Source organism: Leptodactylus fuscus, chromosome 10, assembly GCF_031893055.1.
Source record: "Leptodactylus fuscus isolate aLepFus1 chromosome 10, aLepFus1.hap2, whole genome shotgun sequence".
In the NCBI taxonomy this organism is placed as follows: domain Eukaryota; kingdom Metazoa; phylum Chordata; class Amphibia; order Anura; family Leptodactylidae; genus Leptodactylus; species Leptodactylus fuscus.
The window spans coordinates 58,721,482-58,747,864 of NC_134274.1; the positions used below are offsets into that span (position 1 = coordinate 58,721,482).

Genomic DNA, 26,383 nt, shown 5'->3' on the forward strand with positions numbered 1-26,383 from the left:
CCTTACGGAGTATAGTAAATAGCCAGTTCAGTGTGAGATGGCTAAATACTATCACTGGAAAGGACCTCGCCGGTATGAAACCTTGTAAGTACATGAAAGATAGAAAAGGTCCTTAGGGAGTATAGTAAATAGCCAGTTCAGTGTGAGACAGCTAAATACTATCACTGGAAAGGACCTCACCGGTATGAAACCTTGTAAGTATATGAAACATGGAAAAGGTCCTTACAGAGTATAGTAAATAGCCAGATCAGTGTGAGATGGCTAAATACTATCACTGGAAAGGACCTCACCGGTATGAAACCTTGTAAGTACATGAAAGATAGAAAAGGTCCTTACGGAGTATAGTAAATAGCCAGATCAGTGTGAGATGGCTAAATACTATCACTGGAAAGGACCTCACCGGTATGAAACCTTGTAAGTATAGGATACATAGAAAAGGTCCTTACAGAGTATAGTAAATAGCCAGATCAGTGTTAGACGGCTAAATACTATCACTGGAGAGGACGCACCAGGATGAAACCTTGTAAGTACATGAAAGATGGAAAAGGTCCTTACGGAGTATAGTAAATAGCCAGATCAGTGTTAGACGGCTAAATACGATCACTGCAAAGGACCTCACCAGGATGAAACCTTGCAAGTATATGAAAGATGGAAAAGGTCCTTACGGAGTATAGTAAATAGCCAGTTCAGTGTGAGACAGCTAAATACTATCACTGGAAGGACCTCACCGGTATAAAACCTTGTAAGTATAGGATACATAGAAAAGGTCCTTACGGAGTATAGTAAATAGCCAGATCAGTGTGAGACAGCTAAATACTATCACTGGAAGGACCTCACCGGTATGAAACCTTGTAAGTATATGAAACATGGAAAAGGTCCTTAGGGAGTATAGTAAATAGCCAGTTCAGTGTGAGACAGCTAAATACTATCACTGGAAAGGACCTCACCGGTATGAAACCTTGTAAGTATATGAAACATGGAAAAGGTCCTTACAGAGTATAGTAAATAGCCAGATCAGTGTGAGATGGCTAAATACTATCACTGGAAAGGACCTCACCGGTATGAAACCTTGTAAGTACATGAAAGATAGAAAAGGTCCTTACGGAGTATAGTAAATAGCCAGATCAGTGTGAGATGGCTAAATACTATCACTGGAAAGGACCTCACCGGTATGAAACCTTGTAAGTATAGGATACATAGAAAAGGTCCTTACAGAGTATAGTAAATAGCCAGATCAGTGTTAGACGGCTAAATACTATCACTGGAGAGGACGCACCAGGATGAAACCTTGTAAGTACATGAAAGATGGAAAAGGTCCTTACGGAGTATAGTAAATAGCCAGATCAGTGTTAGACGGCTAAATACGATCACTGCAAAGGACCTCACCAGGATGAAACCTTGCAAGTATATGAAAGATGGAAAAGGTCCTTACGGAGTATAGTAAATAGCCAGTTCAGTGTGAGACAGCTAAATACTATCACTGGAAGGACCTCACCGGTATAAAACCTTGTAAGTATAGGATACATAGAAAAGGTCCTTACGGAGTATAGTAAATAGCCAGATCAGTGTGAGACAGCTAAATACTATCACTGGAAGGACCTCACCGGTATGAAACCTTGTAAGTATATGAAACATGGAAAAGGTCCTTACGGAGTATAGTAAATAGCCAGTTCAGTGTGAGACAGCTAAATACTATCACTGGAAAGGACCTCACCGGTATAAAACCTTGTAAGTATAGGATACATGGAAAAGTTCCTTACGGACTATAGTAAATAGCCTGATCAGTGTTAGACGACTAAATACTATCACTGGAAAGGACCTCACCGGTATGAAACCTTGTAAGTATAGGATACATAGAAAAGGTCCTTACAGAGTATAGTACATAGCCAGTTCAGTGTGAGACAGCTAAATACTATCACTGGAGAGGACGCACCAGGATGAAACCTTGTAAGTACATGAAAGATGGAAAAGGTCCTTACGGAGTATAGTAAATAGCCAGTTCAGTGTGAGACAGCTAAATACTATCACTGGAAAGGACCTCACCGGTATGAAACCTTGTAAGTATATGAAACATAGAAAAGGTCCTTACGGAGTATAGTAAATAGCCAGATCAGTGTTAGACGGCTAAATACTATCACTGGAAAGGACCTCACCAGTATGAAACCTTGTAAGTACATGAAACAAGGAAAAGGTCCTTACGGAGTATAGTAAATAGCCAGTTCAGTGTGAGTCAGCTAAATACTATCACTGGAAAGGACCTCACCGGTATGAAACCTTGTAAGTACATGAAAGGTGGAAAAGGTCCTTACGGAGTATAGTAAATAGCCAGTTCAGTGTGAGACGGCTAAATACTATCACTGGAAGGGACCTCACCGGTATAAAACCTTGTAAGTACATGAAAGATGGAAAAGGGCCTTACGGAGTATAGTAAATAGCCAGTTCAGTGTGAGACAGCTAAATACTATCACTGGAAAGGACCTCGCCGGTATGAAACCTTGTAAGTACATGAAAGATAGAAAAGGTCCTTACGGAGTATAGTAAATAGCCAGTTCAGTGTGAGACAGCTAAATACTATCACTGGAAAGGACCTCACCGGTATGAAACCTTGTAAGTATATGAAACATGGAAAAGGTCCTTACAGAGTATAGTAAATAGCCAGATCAGTGTGAGATGGCTAAATACTATCACTGGAAGGACCTCACCGGTATGAAACCTTGTAAGTATAGGATACATAGAAAAGGTCCTTACGGAGTATAGTAAATAGCCAGATCAGTGTGAGACAGTTAAATACTATCACTGGAAGGACCTCACCAGTATGAAACCTTGTAAGTATATGAAAGATGGAAAAGGTCCTTACGGAGTATAGTAAATAGCCAGATCAGTGTGAGACGGCTAAATACTATCACTGGAAAGGACCTGATGGAAAAGGTCCTTACGGAGTATAGTAAATAGCCAGATCAGTGTGAGACAGTTAAATACTATCACTGGAAGGACCTCACCAGTATGAAACCTTGTAAGTATATGAAAGATGGAAAAGGTCCTTACGGAGTATAGTAAATAGCCAGATCAGTGTGAGACGGCTAAATACTATCACTGGAAAGGACCTCACCAAGATGAAACTTTGTAAGTATAGGATACATAGAAAAGGTCCTTAAGGAGTATAGTAAATAGCCAGTTCAGTGTGAGACAGCTAAATACTATCACTGGAAATGACCTCACCGGTATGAAACCTTGTAAGTACATGAAAGATGGAAAAGGTCCTTACGGAGTATAGTAAATAGTCAGATCAGTGTGAGACGGCTAAATACTATCACTGGAAAGGACCTCACCGGTATGAAACCTTGTCAGTATAGGATACATGGAAAAGGTCCTTACAGAGTATAGTAAATAGCCAGTTCAGTGTGAGACGGCTAAATACTATCACTGGAAAGGACCTCACTAGGATGAAACCTTGTATGTAGATGATTCATGAAAAAGGTCTTTACAGAGTATAGTAAATAGTATTTAACCATCTCACAGTGAATTGGCCATTTACTATACTCTGTGCGTCATACCGTTCCCATGCATCATATACTTAGAAGGATTCATACTAGTGAGCTCCTTTTCAGTGATAGTATTTAGCCGTCTCACAATGAATTGGCCATCACTGAAAAGGACCTCACTAGTATGAATCCTTGTAAGTATATGCTGCCTGGGAACGGTCCTTATGAAGTATAGTAAATAGCCAGATCAGTGTAATTCAGCTAAATACTATCAGCAGTGTGAAACCTTGTAAGTAAATAATACGTGGAGAAGGAAGGGTCACACGGTACGCTGAGAAACAATTTTCTATGTTTTGTTTTTTTTGTTGATTTAAAAATAATTGTTGGAATAATAAAGATAAAAGGCGTCTTGTCATCTAATGTCGTCACTTTATTGTGAGATTTACAAACATTACTGAAGCTGGAACCTAGTTACTATAAAGAGCCTTATAGAGAGGGGGGGTTAGCCAAGTCAATGTGTAGCAGCTAAGTAGGAGTTCAGTACCTGACCCATAGGGGGCAGAAATGGTCCCTGCAAATGATGTCTCACAGAGAGTTGGCTGTATACTGGTGAAGACCTGATGCCTCTAGAGTGGGGGACATCACTGTGAGCTGCCTAAATACTACTTCAGTTCAGGATCTGACCACTAGGGGGCAGAAAGGTCCTGCCCAGTAATGGGAAATGGAAGACTCACACTGAGCCGGCTATTTACTATAAGTGATAAGGAGCAGGTTCTTACCGAGTATAGTATTTAGTCACAACCAACACTCTATACTCACCGGATGGCCAATGAGTTTAGAAGAAGCTGGAGCTAAATGAAGGAAATGCGCGGGTCACCGCTATGGGAAACCTCTGCTCAACAGGATGTGACGGAATGAGAGTGACACACAGGTGAGAGCATAGCCGGCGGACAGCCGGGCGTACGGTACACTAGGCGTGAGGGAAAACTTAAGGACCTGTGCTGACATAAGCGGTCACGTGATTGCAAGTAACTTTGTATGGCGTATGCACAGTAGCGTCTAAAGTCTAAGGACCTTTGATGAACTGAGCATGCTCCATTTCAGATCACTTGCGATCACGTGACCGCTTATGTCAGCACAAGTCCTTAAGCTTTTTCTTACACCTACCGTAGCGTCCGTCCTCCGGTCCGCCGGCTATTCTCTCTCCTGTGTGTCACTCCCGTCACGTCACAGTCAGTTGAGCGGACGTTCCCTTCCAGTTTATCTTCTTCTAAATTCATTGGCCATCCGGTGAGTATAGAATTGTGTTCTATAACAATCTGTTTCTTATTAGACATCTGGGATGGTTCATCTATTGTGTATTCTAGTCATGTGACCTAATTATCCTATGTCCTATTATTCCCCCCCCCCCTCTATGTTACCTAATGTAATGTCATTTACCCCCTACCATCTAATCCCCATTGTATTCTAGGATCCTATTAACCCTTAGGAGACGCAGACAATATGTCCTTGTTATTGATACAATGTTGTACATTGGATGCTGTTATCTAGAGATGAGCCTCGCTCCCATAGGAATGCGTGTAAGCGGCCGAACACCAAGGGGTTAAGCGCAGTGAATATTTGATGCTTTTAACCCCTTGGTGTCCGGCGGCTTACACGCATTCCTATGCGAGCGAGGTATTCGATTGGATACTACTCGCTTATCTCTAATGTTATCATCACTTTTTATTCCATTTTTTTAGAAAGGTAAACTGGTAAAAAAAAAAACACCAAATGAGTCATCTTGATTTATTTTTCCCTGTACAGTGTTTACTATATGGACAAATGTTTTTATATTTTAATATTTTGGGCGGTTTCGGACTAATGTGTTTATGGTTACTTTTATTTATGTGATCTAGGGAAAGGGGGTGATTTAAATATTTAGGGTTTTTTATATCTATTTTTAAAAACTTTTTTTTTTCTTAGTATTGATGGGGTTCCTGGAGGGTGGACCCTTACCGGTCATAAGGTGATGGTATATCCTAGTGATATGCAATCATTTTATAAGAAAACCCCTGGAAGGAGAATCTGTCACACCACTAAGGCTGGTCTGACACGACCGTACTGAATGTACAGTCCGCAAGTTGCTGATCGGCAACATAGACTCCGCAGACGTCCGTGTCCTGCCGCACTCGCCCATAGAGTTCTATGAGCGAGTCCGTGCTGTGCCGCAATTCACGGCCATTATGGACATGTTCTATAAAGTGCGGACCTCGGTTGCGGCCAGGCCACACCACGGATAAAATATCCGGTGGTGTAAGAGGTCACATTGAATATAATGTGTCCGCAATTAAAAACCCTCAATTGCAGACTTACGTTACAGCCGTGTAAGACCAGCCTAATAGTGCCTTGTAGGAGCCTTCCATTGGAGAACAAGCATGCATTTGTGGCCACACACTGATGAGGCAATGCAGAGATAATCCTATTTTTACAGATATGAAAATCAGATGGCGGATTTGTCTATAGACAGCCTTGAAGGATTAAGTACTTATACATTGAGCACCGATTCCAGAGGAGAGATGGAGCATTTGCATCTGTCTGTAGGCAAATCAGGCCCATCCATGAGGTATTTGCATACCTATAAATAGCTGACTATCCCTGCATCACTTACGTATGCTTTTGCTATCCTACATACAGATTTTGCATTGCATTTAGCTTGTGAAGTTTGTTGCATCAGCTTTAGAAAACTTGGAACCTTCCTTGGGAGTCCTGAAATCTACATGGAGAGTGTGACTGGGGCTTTGTTAAGCCACATTCACCTGTACTGTGCACAACATGTCTAAAAGGGCTAATCACCCAAATTTGCCCAAAAATGACATCATTAGCCATTGATAGATTTGCAAATTATTGTCTGCTCTACTAAGACACCTATTCTTGCTAAAATAGCCTTGAGCTGAAGACCTAAAACACTGGTTGCTATGGACAGGGTTGAAAAACCTAGAACAGATGCAAATGTTTCCATTATACCTTACCCCTGTGTAGTCTTGATTCCTGGTTTTGGTGCAAATCGGTGACGAAACACTGACCGTGTTAATAAGGCCTTAAATAGATAACTTTACTACTATATTACTGGTATGAACAGTGGTTTATATCATGCTAAGGCTGTGTGCACATCTGCGCCAGGTCTTCCAACTCTGACTTTTTCACCCAGCAATATTAGGAAGAAAAATACTGACTCCTGACAGATCCCACTATACTCAATGGGGTCCTCAGGATTTGTTGTTACTCGTCATTAGATAGCCCGTTTTTCTGGTCCTATAACAAAACAAATAAAAGGCCAGAACAACGTAAATGTAAAAGTTACCCTTGGGGGTATATAAGGACAGGAAAGTTGATTAGCAGTGAGTTAGTGCCGGTGAGCTTGGAGCCTTGCGACCACTCCTTACACCATTAGGAGAGCAGTCACTGCTTACTAGTTTGGTTAGTGCCTAGTGGTTAGTCTTCTTCATTGCTGAGATCTGCTCTTTTTATCTCATTATTTTTCAGTCTCATCGACCTGTCTATCTCCAAGTTAGTCATTTTGGTTTCAGATAATCTCAGAACAAAGGGCAGAGCGGCTTACATGATGTGAACAGGGAGTTGCTTCTGCCTGATGTACGTTCTGCTTTGGATAGGGTGGGAGATGTGGCAACAATCCCCTAACCTGATCCTGAGCAAATCTGGAATTGTGCTCCCTTGTAAAGGCCTCAGTCTTGGTAAAAACAGTTCTGTCAGTTGTGTATGAAGCTCCTCTGTAGACCTACATACACTGCTTGTCTACCGGGCTATATTTGTATGAAATTACAGAACGTCTTATCTTAAATTATGTTATAGCGCCATCCAGAATATGACAAGTAACCATAATTGGTAGATTCCTCCTAACAACCGCCACAGGGGGCAGCACTGCCTACAGCACCATCTACAGCAGGCATGTCAAACATGCGGCCCTTTACAAGCATATCTGCGGCCCGCACAAAAGTCTCCAACTTTGTCTCCAAAGTTTGAGACTTTTGTGCGGGCCGCAGATGTACAAAACTCACGCTGCTACTCGCTGTGTAGACGCGATATGATGACGTCACATCGCGTCTACAACTGTTAGCGCGCGCACAAGAGAGAGAGTGCGGCGGGGGAGCGAGGACTCAGAGTCGTCGGAGAAGGTAAGTTTAATGTGTGTACACATAGAGGTGGAACGTGAAACTGGGCGCAGATGAAGGAGGGGACGGCATGACACTGGGGGCACAGATGGAGAGGACATGAATCTGGGGGCAGAGATGGAGGGACATGAATCTGGGGGCAGAGATGGGGGGACATGAATCTGGGGGCAGAGATGGGGGGACATGAATCTGGGGGCAGAGATGGGGGGACATGAATCTGGGGGCAGAGATGGGGGGACATGAATCTGGGGGCAGAGATGGGGGGACATGAATCTGGGGGCAGAGATGGGGGGACATGAATCTGGGGGCAGAGATGGGGGGACATGAATCTGGGGGCAGAGATGGGGGACATGAATCTAGGGGCAGAGATGGGGGGACATGAATCTGGGGGCAGAGATGGAGAGGACATGAGTCTGGGGGCAGAGATGGAGAGGACATGAGTCTGGGGGCAGAGATGGAGAGGACATGAATCTGGGAGCAGAGATGGAGAGGACATGAATCTGGGGGCAGAGATGGAGGGGGGACATGAATATGGGGCAGAGATGGAGGGGGGACATGAATATGGGGGGAAGAGATGGGGGGATATGAATCTGGGGGGCAGAGATGGGAGGGACATGAATCTGGGGGCAGAGATGGAGAGGACATGAATCTGGGGGGAAGAGATGGGGTGACATGAATCTGGGGGCAGAGATGGAGAGGACATGAATCTGGGGGCAAAGATGGAGGGGGGACATGAAACTGGGGGCAGATGAAGGGTGTATATGTAAACAGATAATTTTCTTTTATGAAACTAACAAAATCTTCTCAGAGAACAAGGCTGACCGATCACCACTTATCATCTTTAATTAAAGTAGGCACTGCGTTGTCATTTCAGCCTGATATACCAACAATTGTTAGCACAAAGAGGTGTCAGGCCTCAGGACAGAACACTAAAAAGATTGAAAAAAATGATAGCAAATAAATGTTTAGATTTTAATTGCTGTATTTTTGTTAAATATATGTTGCTGTTACATATTACTACTTCATATCTTGTTTTCATGACTGCTGTTAAAATACGTGTGTGACATTAGCTGCTGTGTGCGGCCCTCGCAACAACCTCTTGTTAGTCATGTGGCCCTCGGGGTACCCTGAGTTTGACATGCCTGATCTACAGCATATCAGGCAGGACCTTATGCCAACCCCTTTATTGTAACATTTACCATAGATACTGAGCAGGAAGCAGACATCATTATGTACTATATATGTAAACAATCTATAAGCTCTCTATTTGCTTGTCTCGCAGACACTGTCATGGCTGCCTCGTCATCGTCTTCATCAGCCGGTGGTGTGAGCGGGAGCTCCGTTACAGGATCTGGCTTCAGTGTTTCAGACTTGGCCCCACCAAGAAAAGCACTTTTCACTTGTCCAAAAGCAGCCGGGGAGATGCTGGAAGGTACATGGAAATAAAGAGCAATGTTTCTGTTTTGTTTTGTGAGTTTTATGAGTGGTTTCAGAGTGTGAAAACCGCTGTACAGTCAGCCCTTAGAGACAAATTACCATCATTGTCCCACTGGGGCAGATTTATGAAGACTTTCTGAGGTCATTTATTTTAGTCTCTCGTTTTTCTAAGCTTCACTGTGATTGAGACAAGTTCCCAGATCCACAAAGTCATTAGGTGCAACTGGTGAGACAGACCCTGCACCTCTGATGTGACTGCAGCTAGTGACACAGACCCTGCACTCAGGGCCGTTTTAATACATTAGGGGGCCCTGTTCAAACTTTTTGTAAGTGAACTCTACTCTCATAACTTAATTTCCCCATAAATGGCCCTCTCATAAGGCCCTCTACTCCCTCAACCCCCACACAAAAAACCCAAATAAAACAAAGAATACTTGCCTAAGGGCGGGTTCACACCTGTGCCCCAGTCTCAGCTTTCAGGTTTCCGTCTTCTGCCCAAGAAACTGGACAGGAAATGGAAACTGACAGTCACTTTTCAAACCCGTTCATTTGAATGGGTTTGCAAAGTGTCCGCACATTAGCGTCTCCTGGTCTCCGCGGAGAAACCGTTTTTTTTTTTTTTTTAACCAGACACAAAGTCGGACTTGCAGGACTTTGTGTCCGGTTAAAAAAAAAAAAACAGTTTCGCTGCGGAGACCACAAAACGGTCACGGACGGACACTGCCGGGTTTCCATCTCCTGTCGGCAAAAGATGGAAACCTGAAAGCGGAGACCAGGGCGCAGATGTGAACCCGCTCTCACCGCGTTTCCACAGTCCTGCAGGAGCCGGCTGTAACGTCTCCAGCTCAGTGATCATTGCGCATCCCTGCCGCTCCACTATTGTATTCAACCTCTATCTGTGTCCTTTGGATAGCAAGCAGAAATCACTGCCTGCCACCCAAATCAGTGGTACAGCACCCAAAATGTGGGACTGTCCAACATGAGGGGGAACTGTCGCGGGACTGTCCAGCTGATCGGGAACGCCGCAACTATAGGGCCCGATGCGGATGTACCTATACTGTAGTTAAAGCGGCCGTCACTGCAGCTGGTGACAGATACATGGTAGTAGTAAATGTTTTGTTGTATTAGGTTGGAAGTAACCGCACTCCTTACCCAGAAACAATGCGGCGTACAGCAGGATATTTGCGTTTTAAGCCTTCCTTCTCAAACACGTGATGCATAATAAACATGTACTTACTACAGTGGCTTAGTGAGCAGAGCCAAGCAGATCATTCCCTTTATCTATTTATAGAGCTAAGTATTTTAGGTTTCATCAAGTTATGGAATATATGACAATATATAGTAGATGTTCTGGAGTAACCAGTTAGGATAACCATGGATGGATTTACACAGGTTGTAAATAGCTTGTTTACCACTAGAGGGCAGCAAATGATTTCATAACTCCAAAGTTTCCGGGATTTTCCCATGAACATAACTATATTTACATGTGTAGACCATTAAACATTAATACTCTTCCGTTTTTTTTCTAAATAAAATAGGGAAAAATGTCAAAACATTTAATCTACCATCTTAGAGATGACAGTCTTTAGTCCCGATAGGTTGCTGATGCATATGGCCATGGATGCAGGAACTTTCTATGATCTGGCACTTGGTTTCCTTATTGTGGCTGGTTATCTTCTCATCCTTATGTGCAGCTTTTTTAGCCAGCCACAGTAGGTAGGGTTCTCTTATTGTTCTGTGACTGTCTAAAAATAAATATACAGTATAATGAGTAGAATGTACTTCATTTCTCTTTTGTTGGTTCAGGGCAGCCACGCTTTACACCCACGATTTAGGATTAACCTTCTAACAACTATTTAGGTCTGTGGTCTGCATTAGTTCTTGATGACACATTCCCTTTAAGCCCTGGGGAACAGTTAAACAGTTTGGCAGAAGAATCCTTTGCTCATTCCTATCTGATTTATAAAGAAGCAGCATGTCTATGAATCCTGCTATAGTAAAGTGGCCCTGCTGTCACTGGGCTTAGGGCAGTCTAGACAGTACCTTCTGAGCTGATGTATAGTACTGCAGTATTATAGACAACCGTGGTTACAGTATCTGCCAGTAATGCTGCAGGTTTATACTGTCCTGTGTGTATAGTGTATCTCATATAGTGTTCTTATACTGAGACACAAACACGTACGCAGATAAATGTATTTTATAATGTACCAATTGCACGCTTTAGACCAGGGCTTCTCAAATAGTTTTTACTCTAGCCTCACCAGCCAATTGATGGTAACGCTAGGACCTCACCTGCTAATAGGGGGCGTTCACACTACCGCCACTGTCCGCCCTGGGGTTTCCATCCTAAACCCTGGAAAAACTGGACAGGGGACGGCTTGCCGGCGGTCATCTTTAAAAACCCATTCATATGAATGGGATTTAAAGCTGATCGCCGGCAAGCTGTTCAGTTTCCCTGGGGTTTCTGTCCAAAGCAGACAGTGGCGGTAGTGTGAACCCACCCTAACACATAACACCATACAGGACCCATAATACCTTCTGGCATGTAACACCTTACAGCACAAAAACCCTCCTCAGAAGCCCCTCTGCCTTTATTAGATCTGAGGATCATGTGGTTGGTGGGTGTCTTCTGGCATAGCATTATTAGATTAGCTTTGTGTTTAATGATCTCATGAGGGATATAGGCTGTAGTAAAAGTACATGCATGCACATGCAAAGTGTATATTTATTATTTATCAAACTGACTGTGTGTACGTATCCTTTCTCTTCTTCAGCGCTTTAGGGCACCTACTCTAAAGTGTTGGGGAGAAGGAGTCATGATATGCACACTGCCAGGAAGAGTCAGGATATGTGAAAAAAATAGAAAAGAAAAATAGGGCACTAACCAGTCAACGGATCTAAAAACGAAGTGCTAGACGCACGAAACGATTGTCGCTTTTTTTCTTTTTTGTATCATTCCATCTTCTCTGTCCTGATGGTCGAAATGGCTGACCTTGTATTTTAAGGATGAAATAAAATTTTGCTGTTTTTAGATCCGTTGACTGGTGAGTGCCCTATTTTTCTTTTCTATTTTTTTCACGTGCCAAATGTTGATGTATTTATAATAGTGAGCACCACCAGGGATCTTTTTTCTGAGCCCATATGCAGTTTTTGCCTTAACCTGCTTATAAAGCAGTTCTGCCTCAGCTGCAGTAGTGCCACTTTTTTGCTCTTTTACATGCACTATAGTCAGGATATGTATACTGTCGTGGAGAAGGAGTCAGGATATGTATACTGCCAGGGAGGAAGAGTCAGGATATGTGTACTGTCGTGGAGAAGGAGTCAGGATATGTATATTGTCGTGGAGAAGGAGTCAGGATATGTATACTGTCGTGGAGAAGGAGTCAGGATATGTATACTGTCGTGGAGAAGGAGCCAGGATATGTATACTGTTATGGAGGAGGAGTCAGGATATGCACACTGCCAGGGAGGAAGAGTCAGAATATGTATACTGTCGTGGAGAAGGAGTCAGGATATGTATACTGTCGTGGAAAAGGCGTCAGGATATGTATACTGTCGTGGAGGAGGAGTCAGGATATGTATACTGTTATGGAGGAGGAGTCAGGATATGCACACTGCCAGGGAGGAAGAGTCAGAATATGTATACTGTCGTGGAGAAGGAGTCAGGATATGTATACTGTCGTGGAAAAGGCGTCAGGATATGTATACTGTCGTGGAGGAGGAGTCAGGATATGTATACTGTTATGGAGGAGGAGTCAGGATATGCACACTGCCAGGGAGGAGGAGTCGAAATATGTATACTGTTATGGAGGAGGAGTCAGGATATGTATACTGTCGTGGAGAAGGAGTCAGGATATGTATACTGTCGTGGAGAAGGCGTCAGGATATGTATACTGTCGTGGAGGAGGAGTCAGGATATGCTCACCGCCAGGGAGGAGGAGTCGAAATATGTATACTGTTATGGAGGAGGAGTCAGGATATGTATACTGTCGTGGAGAAGGCGTCAGGATATGTATACTGTCGTGGAGGAGGAGTCAGGATATGCTCACCGCCAGGGAGGAGGAGTCGAAATATGTATACTGTTATGGAGGAGGAGTCAGGATATGTATACTGTCGTGGAGAAGGAGTCAGGATATGTATACTGCCAGGGAGGAAGAGTCAGGATATGTGTACTGTCGTGGAGAAGGAGTCAGGATATGTATACTGTCGTGGAGAAGGAGTCAGGATATGTATACTGCCAGGGAGGAAGAGTCAGGATATGTGTACTGTCGTGGTGGAGGAGTTGGGATATGTATACTGTCGTGGAGAAGGAGTCAGGATATGTATACTGTCGTGGAGAAGGAGCCAGGATATGTATACTGTTATGGAGGAGGAGTCAGGATATGCACACTGCCAGGGAGGAAGAGTCAGAATATGTATACTGTCGTGGAGAAGGAGTCAGGATATGTATACTGCCAGGGAGGAAGAGTCAGGATATGTGTACTGTCGTGGTGGAGGAGTTGGGATATGTATACTGTCGTGGAGAAGGAGTCAGGATATGTATACTGTCGTGGAGAAGGAGCCAGGATATGCACACTGCCAGGGAGGAAGAGTCAGGATATGTATACTGTCGTGGAGGAGGAGCCAGGATATGCACACCGCCAGGGAGGAAGAGTCAGGATATGTATACTGTCGTGGTGGAGGAGTCGGGATATGTATACTGTCGTGGAGGAGATGCCAGAATATGTATACTGTCATGGAGGAGGTGTCAGGATATGCACACCGCCAGGAAGGGGGAGACAGAATATGCATACTGTCGTGGAGGAGGAGTCGGGATATGCACACCGCCAGGGAGGAAGAGTCAGGATATGTATACTGTCGTGGTGGAGGAGTCGGGATATGTATACTGTCGTGGAGGAGGAGTCGGGATATGCTCACCTCACTGTGTCAGGAAGCAGAGCATTAAAAGAAACAAAGTTTTTACTCTTGTTTAAACAGGTACGGGTCAGAAGTTTAGGGCAGTATGCTTGTAGATGTTGTTGGGGTCTCGATATAAATATCACTCAAGCCCATAGTACCTCTCACTTGTTATTTATACCTCACTGATCGATGAGCCAGATTTCGGACACACAGCTTTTGTCTTTTCCAAGCAATCGTATTATCATCATTATTAATATTTTTTTATGTAGAGTTTGAGCCCATATAGGGTTCACAATCTACATTTTTCCCTATCAGTATGTCTTTGGAGTATGGGAGGAAATCCATGCAAACTCGGGGAGAACATACAAACTCCTTGCAGATGTTCTTCCTAGCGGATTCGAACCCAGGATTCCTGCGCTGCAAGGAATGCAGTGCTAACCACTGAGCCACTGTGTTGCCCGTGCTAAAAATATTTGTGATAGATGACAGGCTTCAGATGACTAGTGAAAGCCGTCAGGTTTACACAGGGGCTTGTCTTATCAGTAAGGGATGGCCGCTGTTTACACAGTGAGATTGTAGAAGTTCATTGTGGTCTTGTCACTTGTTTCATGTCATCTGTACTATCTATCTAGGCAATATGCCACATTTTGGGGGAGAGAATTGTCAAAACTAGAGAATTGTGGTTGCCCAAAGCAACAGATAATTTTTAACATGGCTTCTAACAAATGAGCTGTACCTTAGTTACTATAGGCAACTACTGTACTGAACCTTCACACTAGCTTTGGTGAATTTCACATTATTTTCACGTCTTTCAGAACTCACATACACTAGCATAATATGGCTCAGTACAACCACCGAGTACTATATGTACAGTATCCACAGAACCACCAAGAAGTTTATGGACCTATACTTCAAAAAGGCCCTTAAGACTCACATATTCAGGAAGGCCTACAACCCCCAATAACACTATCACCGCACTGCCATCTGTACAGTCTCCCCCCTCTCCTTCTGTCTCTCCCCCCTTCCCTCATAGATTGTAAGCCCTCGCGGGCAGGGACCTCTACCCCACTGTGCCAGCCGATCACTGTCAGTATTATATCTACCTGTATATTCTGTGTACTGTATGTATCCCCCAAATGTAAAGCACCATGGAATTAATGGTGCTATATAAATAAACAATAGTAATAATAATAATAATAATATACTGTGCCTCCGTGTACCTTCCATGTCATACAAAGACATGCAAAGATTCCATACGAATCAAACTGATGACATTGTGCCATGTTCCCCTACATGTAGGTTTTTGCTGTCCGCTTGAAAAATCGGACATCTTTGTGAACGGACACTTAAGGACAGGCACGGACCGTAAAGGACACTACATGATGTCCCATTTAAAATAATGCAAAATGTAACGGACACAGCTAGTGTCCGATGTCTAATGTCCGCGCAAGATTATTGGCAGCCCTGTCCCCATTACACAGTGCCCTGAATATCTGCCCATCTAAAAGGGCCTTAAACCACTGTCAGGGATACTCGGCAGTGGCTTATCTTCCACTGAGAACAGCCTTCTCAGCCTTGGGTGTTGAGATTCAGCATGGCCGCTCCTTCTATCCCCTTACATAGTCTGTTTATAGAGAGTTTGTGGTCCCCATACACCTGAGATAGTTGGCCGGTCCCATTGGATTCAGCTGACCTTTCTCGTAAGTGTAGGGGGGATCATCAGATGGTCGTATAATCTGGTCAGGTAAATAGAACATTGTTTAGTAATATCTCCCTCTTGTTTGCAGATGGCTCCGAGAGATTCCTGTGTGAATCCGTGTTCAGCTATCAAGTTGCATCAACGCTAAAGCAGGTGAAACATGGTAAGTAATGAATGAAAATTGTATCTATGTTCAAGTCATACCCTAGAAAAGAGTGTCTTGGCCAACAGATTTCTGCGGTCTAAGAAAGGTGTCTATAAATGGTGTTTCATAGTTGTATAGAATGTACTTTACTGTTTTTAGCTTGACAGCAAAGTCGTACAAAAGCCAAGAGACCTTGTGATGTATGTACACCGAGAATAAAAATCACTTGATTCAGTAGCCACAGTGATGTGACACATGATGTAGGGAGGGAATGAAATGAGACAGTGCCAAAGTCTTGAGCTGATCACATTTTACACAGGGGTACCCGAAAGGGTGAAGTAAAACAACTCCCATTCCACTCTTTACGTTTTTTTCAACATCCTGCTTCTCCAATGCTCCTCCATTCAGCATTGCCAGTACCTCTGTTGTAAGCTGGCCATACACATGTATACAGGCCAAACTTGCCAAGAGTGACTGACCATCTTATGTGTATGAAGTGCTTTTGATCATTCAACCGTCTCATCCTTTTGTTCTCAGGGAAAATAAGCCCTTTTCCACATTCAGATCAGTCATCAGCTGAGCATGAATGTGCATTGGCCAGGCTAGAACATTGTATACAGTTTCTTATTAATACAGGTTGTCAATCATTAAATATCATATTCACTGCATAAATCATAAAAACTCAAATGGGTATTCCAGGTCTGTTATATTGAGCTCCACTTCATTGGTCACATAACTATAGTGTAGCTCAGTACCATTTAAATGAATGGTGCTGATCTGCAATACCAAGTACATCCACTATATAGTGTATGGCGCTGTGCTTGGTAGTTGGGGAAGAAACTGCAGCAATCAATATCGTAGTCATTTGCCATGTTCATGCTGTTAAAAACACAGATCAAGTGAAGGGTTATGGCATTTACTTCCATAGTATGGCACCACCAGCTGGGTTTCTGCACTGTGAGCTTATGTTCACTGCAGAGCAGATGATAGAAATAAGTGTCTGCTCTTGTTGTCAGAACCCTTGTGGGACCATGGCGGTATAACTGAGAAGAGTCCTTCTGTAGGAGTATAAGAATGGACTAAATTGTCAGATGCCAGTGAGGGTAGGAGTCTGCTTCTGTCCAAAGCCTCCTTCCAGCAGGGGGCGCATGGAAGCAAAAAATAACGCAACCACTATAAACAGCAATTTTGGTATGAAAATGGTTTGTGTTTATAAACCCTGTAAAACATTGCTGCCTTGTGGAAAGACCATCTGTTTCCCTATTAAGGAATTAACATTATTGTTTGGAATAGGACAGTCCCCTCTTCTGTCCTGCATTTACCAGTGTTTTACAAAGAGCATCTCCTGCTTTGGAGGACCCAGCCTGTACTCGAATTTACTAAACACAAACTGATTTTAGTGGGCACAGTGTAATGCCTCATTTTCCCTGTGGGGGCACTGCAGGAGGATTAAACATTTGCTGACAGATTTCTATGCTGATCATAGCTAATTGCTGGAGATCTCAGCCACAGTAATCAGTGAATGGGGTCACCATAAAGAGATGGTGAATGGAGCCCTGTGTCCATCACATGACCGTGGTCCGTATATCACATGATCATGGACATGGACTTTTTATTATACAAATATTAACATGGGTCTCTCAATATTGCTCTGAAAGTATCCAACCCCTTTTTACTGTTATCTTCCTGAATTTTAGCTGTATATCGAGAATTCTTATCATTTTATTTTGAGTAACATATCTGCAGCCTTTTCACCATTGTCCATGAATAAAGGGATTGGAGCAGGGATCTATGAGTCCAATGACTAGGCTCTTCTGAGTAGTCTGCCTGATGGCTGGATTTTATATACCATGTTCCTGTCTGGTCATCCATAAAGGTTTATAGTCTTGCAGGATGGGATTGACAATCTATAATACCAATCCTACTGGGTTTTTAGTTTGCATTTGCTTATGTATTTTTGTTTAAGGGGATGGAAATTGATCCCTCAACCCTCATTTTTCTACCCTTTTAATTTCTATCATTTCATTTTCTATTCCTGTGAATTTCCTTCATGGAGCTTAGTTTTTTGGTACTACTTCACTTATATGGTCTATGGAGGATACAGCAGTCAGGTCTCTGCTATAGATACTATGCAAGGATTAAGACTCCTTACAAAGGGAATAAACTCTGTTTTTGCCTCCTTTATTGCTTTGTATACCCTTGAGGGCAGCACCTTTAACACCTATCCCTGATGGGTACAATTAAATGGAAGGAGACCAGATCTTGTCCCCCAACAGCTCTAAAGCTTTGTTCTTTGATACCCGGGGCAAAAGGATGTAAATTGTCTTTCTCCTAACATAATACAAGTTTCTTAAGCTACTGGTTAGTGTAAGCCAACTAGCAAGATTGTCATGACCACAAGCCAAAAATTTTCTCCATTGCTGCTGTTAGACCTGCTGTGAAAAATGTTGGTCACGTAGTCAGTCTGACTAGTAGTAGAGTACATTAGACTGGTCAGGGGACAAGTTACTACAGGGTAGTCACGTTACTATTCTTCACTGTTGCTTTGCAGCATTGGATGTTTGGGTTATTCAGAGAAAGGGAACCATCTGCATGGAGCATGTATGTCCTCTTCATGACTGTGTGGCGTTCCTCTGTATTCATCGCATACACCAAAAATATAGATTGTGAGCCCCAATGCGATAGGTGTCAAAATGAGTGATGACAATTTACGTAGAGTGCTGCAGAATATAATGGTGCTAATACATTAATAATAAATGGGTAATAATTAGAAATAATATTAACCAGCCTCAAACACTAAATATTCTTGAGAATGTAACACTTGATTTTAATCCTACAATGAATAAATTGTTGGCTTTGTAGGCAATATGGCTTTCGATTTGTAATCTGCTATTTAATTTTACTTATGAAACTTTTTGATTTACTGTTGGAGTAAAATGGAGTCTTTTATAGGGCTTAATATTGATGGCCTATTCTTAGGATAGGTCACCAATACTAGATCTGCAGTGCTTCCCCATTGACTAGATCATTATTGGATCTGCAGTGTTTCTACAGCCAAAATCCTCCACTACAAATTGTACGTTGCGTGTGTCGTGCAGCTCCCAACATGTAAACCTGAGAGATCCGCGCTGCCCATTAGTCCCTGAGTCCGACATAACATGAACACTGTTTGGACAAACATGAGTCCATATAGAACCTTGTCTCTCTTTTAATTGTGCAGACAGTTTGTCGCCAACCTAAGAACGCCTTGTAAATGTCACAGATAAGATTCTGTTCTAGTTAGAGGCCAAGATTCCTTATGATCCTCTTCAGTGATGGCCTGAAGTCGTGGAGCAACCTTGAGAGGCAGGGGAGGATCCTGTTCTAGTTGCAGTAACATTTGTTTAGGTCTAATCTTTTCAGATCAACAAGTGTCCCGAATGGAGAAGTTGGCGGGATTAGTGGAGGAGTTGGAAGCAGATGAATGGAGATACACACCGATTGAGCAGCTCCTGGGCTTCACACCATCTTCAGGAGGAAAGTGACTTACAGCCTGCTTCCATCCCTGACTCTGACAATACAAATGAAATAAACTGTATGCTTTTGGATGCAGTCATGAGAAGGTACTAAAAGGGCTCAGCATCATATATCGTGTCCAGTTATTCTTCAGGTCAAATGTATTATCCTGCAGCCATTTCAGATCCAAAGAGAGCTTCTACAGATTGCTACTTGTTGGACACTTGCACCAGTTGTGACCTGTCCTGATCCATTCAGCAGATTACCATAGATCCTAAGCTGTGAAAGAATGTGTACAGATTTGGATACAAAGAAAGGTTCATCTTTTTTGCAGTTTAATGTTGCATATTTGCTTAATGTTGTTTTTATGTTATTTTGTAAAATAAAGATAAGTAATGCGTTCACTTTTCATCAGTGTTCTCATTATGGGGAACGTTTACATTGATCTAATGAAAAACAAAATGGTAATGAGACATCCAGTGCCCTGGGTACAGAGGTACAGTATGTAATAACTTCTGTCCGGGTGTGGGGGTGATAGTTATACTTATGTTTGGCCAAGTTCACAAATCTTTGTCATGTTCCTGAACAATTTGGTTTCAGTTTGACGGCACATTACCCCTCTGAAATTTAGAAAATACTATTACAAATAAGGCCTGCAGCAATGAAAATAGGACAGCCAGATCAATGCCAGGACTATATACACTCACCGGCCACTTTATTAGGTACACCATGCTAGTAACGGGTTGGACCCCCTTTTGCCTTCACAACTGCCTCAATTCTTCGTGGCATAGATTCAACAAGGTGCTGGAAGCATTCCTCAGAGATTTTGGTCCATATTGACATGATGGCATCACACAGTTGCCGCAGATTTGTCGGCTGCACATCCATGATGCGAATCTCCCGTTCCACCACATCCCAAAGATGCTCTATTGGATTGAGATCTGGTGACTGTGGAGGCCATTGGAGTACAGTGAACTCATTGTCATGTTCAAGAAACCAGTCTGAGATGATTCCAGCTTTATGACATGGCGCATTATCCTGCTGAAAGTAGCCATCAGATGTTGGGTACATTGTGGTCATAAAGGGATGGACATGGTCAGCAACAATACTCAGGTAGGCTTTGGCGTTGCAACGATGCTCAATTGGTACCAAGGGGCCCAAAGAGTGCCAAGAAAATATTCCCCACACCATGACACCACCACCACCAGCCTGAACCGTTGATACAAGGCAGGATGGATCCATGCTTTCATGTTGTTGACGCCAAATTCTGACCCTACCATCCGAATGTCGCAGCAGAAATCGAGACTCATCAGACCAGGCAACGTTTTTCCAATCTTCAAATTTCCAATTTCGATGAGCTTGTGCAAATTGTAGCCTCAGTTTCCTGTTCTTAGCTGAAAGGAGTGGCACCCGGTGTAGTCTTCTGCTGCTGTAGCCCATCTGCCTCAAAGTTCGATGTACTGTGCGTTCAGAGATGCTCTTCTGGCTACCTTGGTTGTAACGGGTGGCTATTTGAGTTACTGTTGCCTTTCTATCAGCTCGAACCAGTCTGGCCATTCTCCTCTGACCTCTGGCATCAACAACGCATTTCCGCCCACAGAACTGCCGCTCACTGGATGTTTTTTCTTTTTTGGACCATTCTCTGTAAACCCTAGAGATGGTTGTGCGTGAAAATCCCAGTAGATCAGCAGTTTCTGAAATACTCAGACCAGCCCTTCTGGCACCAACAACCATGCCACGTTCAAAGGCACTCAAATCACCTTTCTTCCCCATACTGATGCTCGGTTTGAACTGCAGGAGATTGTCTTGACCATGTCTACATGCCTAAATGCACTGAGTTGCCGCCATGTGATTGGCTGATTAGAAATTAAGTGTTAACGAGCAGTTGGACAGGTGTACCTAATAAAGTGGCCGGTGAGTGTATATTGCTTCCAAAATATATATAAGAAAAAAGATAGATATAAAAATTTATTTATTTTTATTTATTTTTCTTACATGTATTTTGGAAGCAATTTGTGCTTAAGTAGCTAATCTGTAAGATTTACTCATGTGGGCAAACACTAGTTTTTCTGATGATCTTTTTTGCGGTCAGAAAATAATCTCTAATCATCCCGATGTAACCAGAGGATGAAGGGTGTGGGGCCAATGCGATCACTCATTCACCCCCGCTCCAATCTTTGCTCTGTGTAATAAATAGCTCCTATTAACAAACAGATCATTGATCAGCACTCCTCATTGTTGAATATGGGTTTGTGTAATACTAACATTAGCCAAGCCTAAATGTTTATCCAGCAGAGGAAGACACTGTATGCCACTAACAGATGCTTTACACTGCCACTCAGCTTCTGGCAAAACAAAGGATTAAGCAAACCCCCTAAATTAAACTTCCTATTCTGTAACAAATATCTAGACGCTAATCTTTTGAGTAGTCCAGACATTTTCTCCATTGGATCTCAGACTTGTCTAGTGCCCCCTCTTCTTCATATACACTTTCTGTTCCATACCAATAGTCGTATCAATGACCCAAGCTACTTCTCCTGGTGTTGGTGGGGTCCACCCAACTAATGTTTCACTGTATTATTCTGCACACGGTGCAGTATTTTAGCCAAATGCTCCATGTCCAGTGTGCAAAACGCCAGTCTTAATAAATCAGCCCCACAGTCTCTAAAAAGATTCTTCATAAAGTCTTATATACTGCACGTGGTTTGGCAGAACGTACTGAGTGCCGTTGTTGAAAACCTCGCCAAGTTTAGATATAGAGAGTAGTGACCAGCCTAGTGTCCGTTCACTCCTGCCAGGTAGTATGACATTGTTTCAAGAGTTGCAGTACATCCCATGCTATGTCCTCCATATCACGTTCTTGCTGCTTCATGAGTTTCAATATGTATTTTTAAATATGTATATGTATACTAGCTATAGCCCGCGACTTCGTCTGCTGTCCCCTCACCCTTGCACGATCCACCTGCAGCGCGGCCTGTGGCCCCCCATGGCCCTTTCCTTGCATCCAGCGCGGTCACCTCCCACTGCTGCACCTCTGGCCCTCCCCTTTCCCTCCACCTGCACCCCCGGCTCTCCCCTTACCCCCCCCCACCCGCGTCCCCGGCCCCCTTTAGAGTTACACTCACCTCCTACCTCTTCCTCCCAGCACCACCCACCCGTGACCGTGGTCCCCCCCCCCCCTTCTTGCCTTCTGCCCTCTGGTGTGAAACTCAACCCCCCCCCCCCGGCCCCCTCTCTAACCCCTACCACCAGCACCTCCCCCAAACCAGCAACCCACCCTACGGATCACCCCTGCCCCACCACCCCTCTCCCCCTTAAGCAAGCTGGCGATCCCTGTTCCCGCAGCACAGCTGACTAAGACAGCATTTCCTCTGCCGGCGCTGCAATGTTCGTGCTCAGCGCTGGCACCCGGAGCAAGCTGACCTGTCCTGATGTCCTCTGCCGGTGCGTAGGCACTGCGCTGCTCCTTCCCCGCTATATCCCTTCTCTGCGTCGGCACCCGGACCAAGCTCCGGGGCCGGCGTCATGTTCGTATGGCAGCCGGGAGCCATGCACAGGGTCCCCAGGCTGTCGGTCTTTCGCTCCTACTGCAGCCTATGGCACGTAGCCTGCAGTAGAAGCGCCGGTTTTATGCTATGCTATACCAGCGCTTCTATTGCAGGTTACGTAGCGTAGGCTACAGTAGGAGCAAAAGACCGACAGGACGGGGACCCTGCGCAAGGCTCCCGGCTGGCATAGGAACCTGACGCCGGCCCCGGAGCTTGGTCCGGGTGCCGACGCGGAGAAGGAATATAGCCGAGAAGGAGCAGCGCCCACGCACCGGCAGAGGACATCAGGACAGGTCAGCTGTGACTGAGGCGACGTTAGGGTTAATGGAGACAATCGTTGCGGACACCGGCCACCCCCCACCCCGCTGGACTCACCTTGTGTATGGTGTGTAGTCCGCAACATCTGCCGGTCCTGTGTAGCCGGCCGGCATGCTGGCAGTGTGTAGGCGGCCTGGGATGGCAGCGACAGCTGGAGCATGTGGGCTGCCGCCATGTTGACTACATTCTTCCCGGTCAATCGGCCCGCCCACACTTTGCCGGCAACGTATGGTGCTGCAGCGCTTGCTCCCTAGCCCGCCCACACGCAGCCATGCACCAATAGCAAGTGCATGGAAAGACCTGGGCTGGCAGAATGCCAGCTCCTACATCAGAGCAGGAGAGAACTTTGGAGGGTTGTGGTGGCGATTTGGAGTGAGTGACCCACATTTAAAGTAGCCTATTCTTCCTTCCTGGGCAATATGTCGGTGTGTGTGAAATTTCAACAAAATCCATTCAACCGTTTGGCTGTGATTGAGGAACAAACATCCGAACATCCAAACACACAAACCCACAAACTTTCACATTTATAATATTAATAGGATATAGTCTTATTTTCCTGGCCGCAAAACCAGATTTATTTTTAGTCCTTAAGGAACACTCATATTCTGAAATAGACGATCTCCTCGTGCTTTCTAAGGGGGCGTTCACACTACCGTCGGTGTCCGACAGGTAGTGTCCACTCCTAGTGTCCGCTCCAAATCTGGCACGAACATTAGGAGCGGACACTAGCTGTGTCTGTGACACCTATCATTCACTTAAATGGGCATCGGGTGCGTTCTTTTGCACTCCGTGCCTGTCCTTCACTGTCCGCAAGTGAAGATGTCCGACTTCTCAAGCGGACAGAAGAACCCTAAATGTCGGGTTTTTCTGTCCGCTTGAGAAGTCGGACATCTTCACTTGCGGACAGGGAAGGAAGGTTACGGAGTGCAAAAGAACACACCCGATGCCCATTTAAGTGAATGACAGGTGTCACGGACACAGCTAGTGTCCGCTCCTAATGTTCGTGCCAGATTTTGAGCGGACACTAGGAGCGGACACTACCTGTCAGGCACCGACAGTAGTGTGAACGCTCCCTAATTTTGGAAATAATACCACAACAGAAGGACTGGTGAGAAAGGTTACAGAGGCATCTGCTTGCTTGTAAGAGGTGGTTACAGCTCGCGTTCAGCACTGGAAGGGGAAGTGCAGATCTTATTTCTATTTATTTGCTTGTTATAAAAAATATGACGGCTATCCCCCAAAAAATCCACAGACTAAAGCATAGCTGTCCCTTGTATTGGATATTGATACAATAAGTGCAGGTCCAAGATTCTACAGTCTGAGTATTCTGCATGGTGCTGCTGAGAGATGGACTCTGTGCAAATCTTACAAAATGCATGTTATTACTGACTCCTTTCACTAAAACGTATGACCACCCACCTGTTACGGAAGTTACTGCATATGTCCGGTTTGCCTTGTAAACAAAGGCAAAGGAAACAACTCTTACCTGGACATTTCACAGCAACCATCAGAGTGCTCCCTCTCCTCAACATTAGTAGATACTTAAAACTCAGGTTCAAACACTTTTGGTGGGACTTCCACATGGTTGATGTCCCCACTGACCCAACCTCAGTTTGTGACTGCTCTGCCAAGACAAACTCTGTTGGATGTTTAAAGAGGACCTTTCACCATATCTGGGCACAGGCAGTGTTATATACTGCCAGAAAGCTGACAGTGCGCTGAATTCAGCGCACTGTCGGCTTTCCCGATCCGTGCCCGGTGTAAAGCGCTATCGGTCCCGGTACCGTAGCGCTTTACAGTCAGAAGGGCGTTTCTGACCATTAGCCAGAGACGTCCTTCTGCCTCGCGGCGCCTATCGCGCTGTGCTGTGGAGCGGGGAGGAACGCCCCCTCCCTCTCCTGATAATGCTTGTCTATGGACAAGCTGTGTGAGCAGAGGGAGGGGGCGTTCCTCCCCGCTCCACAGCACAGCGCGATAGGCGCCGCGAGGCAGAAGGACGTTCCTGGCTAATGGTCAGAAACGCCCTTCTGACCATAGAAGAGCTACGGTACCGGCACCGTAAGCTCTTTACACCGGGCACAGATCGGGAAAGCCGACAGTGCGCTGAATTCAGCGCACTGTCAGCTTTCTGGCAGTATATAACACTGCATGTGCCCGGATATGGTGAAAGGTCCTCTTTAAGATTAACTTGGTCAGAACCGAAAAGAGTTCCAAAACTGTGTCACTCATCAATCTCTGCAGGTCAGCACTGGAAATTTATAATAATACTTATTATGCCCCTGGTCAGCACCATAAAGTTCTCCAATCTCTCTTAGTACAGAATTACAATAAAGTGTAGGTGGTTCAGTGGTTAGCACTGCAGCCTTGCAGCGCTAGGGTCAAATCCCGCCAGAAACAACAAGGAGTTTGTATGCGCTCCCCATGTTTGCATGGATTTCCTCCCTTTCTACAAAAGACATACTGGTAGGATAAAAGAAAATTGTACATTGTGATCCCTATATCCCTATATGGGGCTCACAATCTACGTTTAAAAAAAAAATTACAATAAAGTGCATACATTCATGTTTTGACACACAATTACAATAATCCATACATAGACCAAGATACACTGTTTGCCATCTCATACACTGACTTCTTATTTAATAAATGCCCATGATAGTTTACCAGAAGTCATCCTTTAATGCTTAGGAAAGGAAAAAAACTTACCTGTGTAGATGGCAAAAAAAAATGACAATAAAAAGGTCCTTTTAGTCTATCCTATTGTGTTGGTCTAGACCAGGGGTCTCAAACACATGGGCCACAAACAGCCCCTAGGCTGTTATCTGCAGTGTACTGGGGCCACTATGGGGACATAATACTGTGTACTGGGGCCAGTATGGGGACATAATACCATACCTCCCAACCGTCCCGATTTCTGCGGGACATTCATGATTCCGGTGACGTGTCCCGCGGTCCCGGTTGGAGGGAGATATGTCCCGATTTCAACTCAGATCTGCGTCCAGAGGACACAGATCTGAGTTGAACACATATGCGGCTAAAGCAAGGAGCTGTCACAGCTCAGCTCCTCGCTTCGCCGCTGCACGCTGCCTACTGGCTGTGTAGATGCGATGTGATGACGTCACATCGCATCTACAACTGTGTGAGAGAGAGAGCGGCGGGGGAGCGAGGAGAAGGTAAGTGTAAGTTGT

At 44.4% G+C, this 26,383-nt stretch overlaps 2 protein-coding genes across 3 annotated transcripts in view; one reads left to right on the top strand and one right to left on the bottom strand.

The window, feature by feature from the left end:
• Positions 1-4,457, bottom strand: part of ASCC1 (activating signal cointegrator 1 complex subunit 1) — a 208,193-nt gene extending 203,736 nt beyond the window's left edge. Inside the window, exon 1 of the mRNA XM_075258243.1 lies at positions 4,302-4,457. The gene's annotated coding sequence lies outside the window, so the exon portion shown is untranslated. The remainder of the gene's footprint in view (positions 1-4,301) is intronic.
• A 101-nt stretch (positions 4,458-4,558) lies between these two features.
• ANAPC16 (anaphase promoting complex subunit 16) lies at positions 4,559-19,727 on the top strand. Of its 2 annotated transcripts, none has more exons than XM_075258612.1 (4): positions 4,559-4,772; positions 8,937-9,086; positions 15,778-15,852; positions 19,222-19,727. In XM_075258612.1, exons 2-4 carry the CDS (start codon positions 8,945-8,947, stop codon positions 19,356-19,358), a joined length of 354 nt encoding a protein of 117 aa, XP_075114713.1. In that variant the 5' UTR covers positions 4,559-4,772; positions 8,937-8,944; the 3' UTR covers positions 19,359-19,727. The 2 variants fall into 2 exon arrangements, with proteins under 2 accessions (XP_075114713.1, XP_075114714.1); XM_075258613.1 differs by having other exon boundaries at positions 4,564-4,772; positions 19,237-19,727.
• Positions 19,728-26,383: the final 6,656 nt, after the last annotated feature.

Bases quoted from the DNA above. Each gene is read 5' to 3' on its own strand.
- ANAPC16 (XM_075258612.1), top strand. From the start codon at position 8,945: ATGGCTGCCTCGTCATCGTCTTCATCAGCCGGTGGTGTGAGCGGGAGC. The intron at 9,087-15,777 runs GTACATGGAAAT...TCTTGTTTGCAG, and splicing joins AGCCGGGGAGATGCTGGAAG to ATGGCTCCGAGAGATTCCTG. The intron at 15,853-19,221 runs GTAAGTAATGAA...ACATTTGTTTAG, and splicing joins GCTAAAGCAGGTGAAACATG to GTCTAATCTTTTCAGATCAA.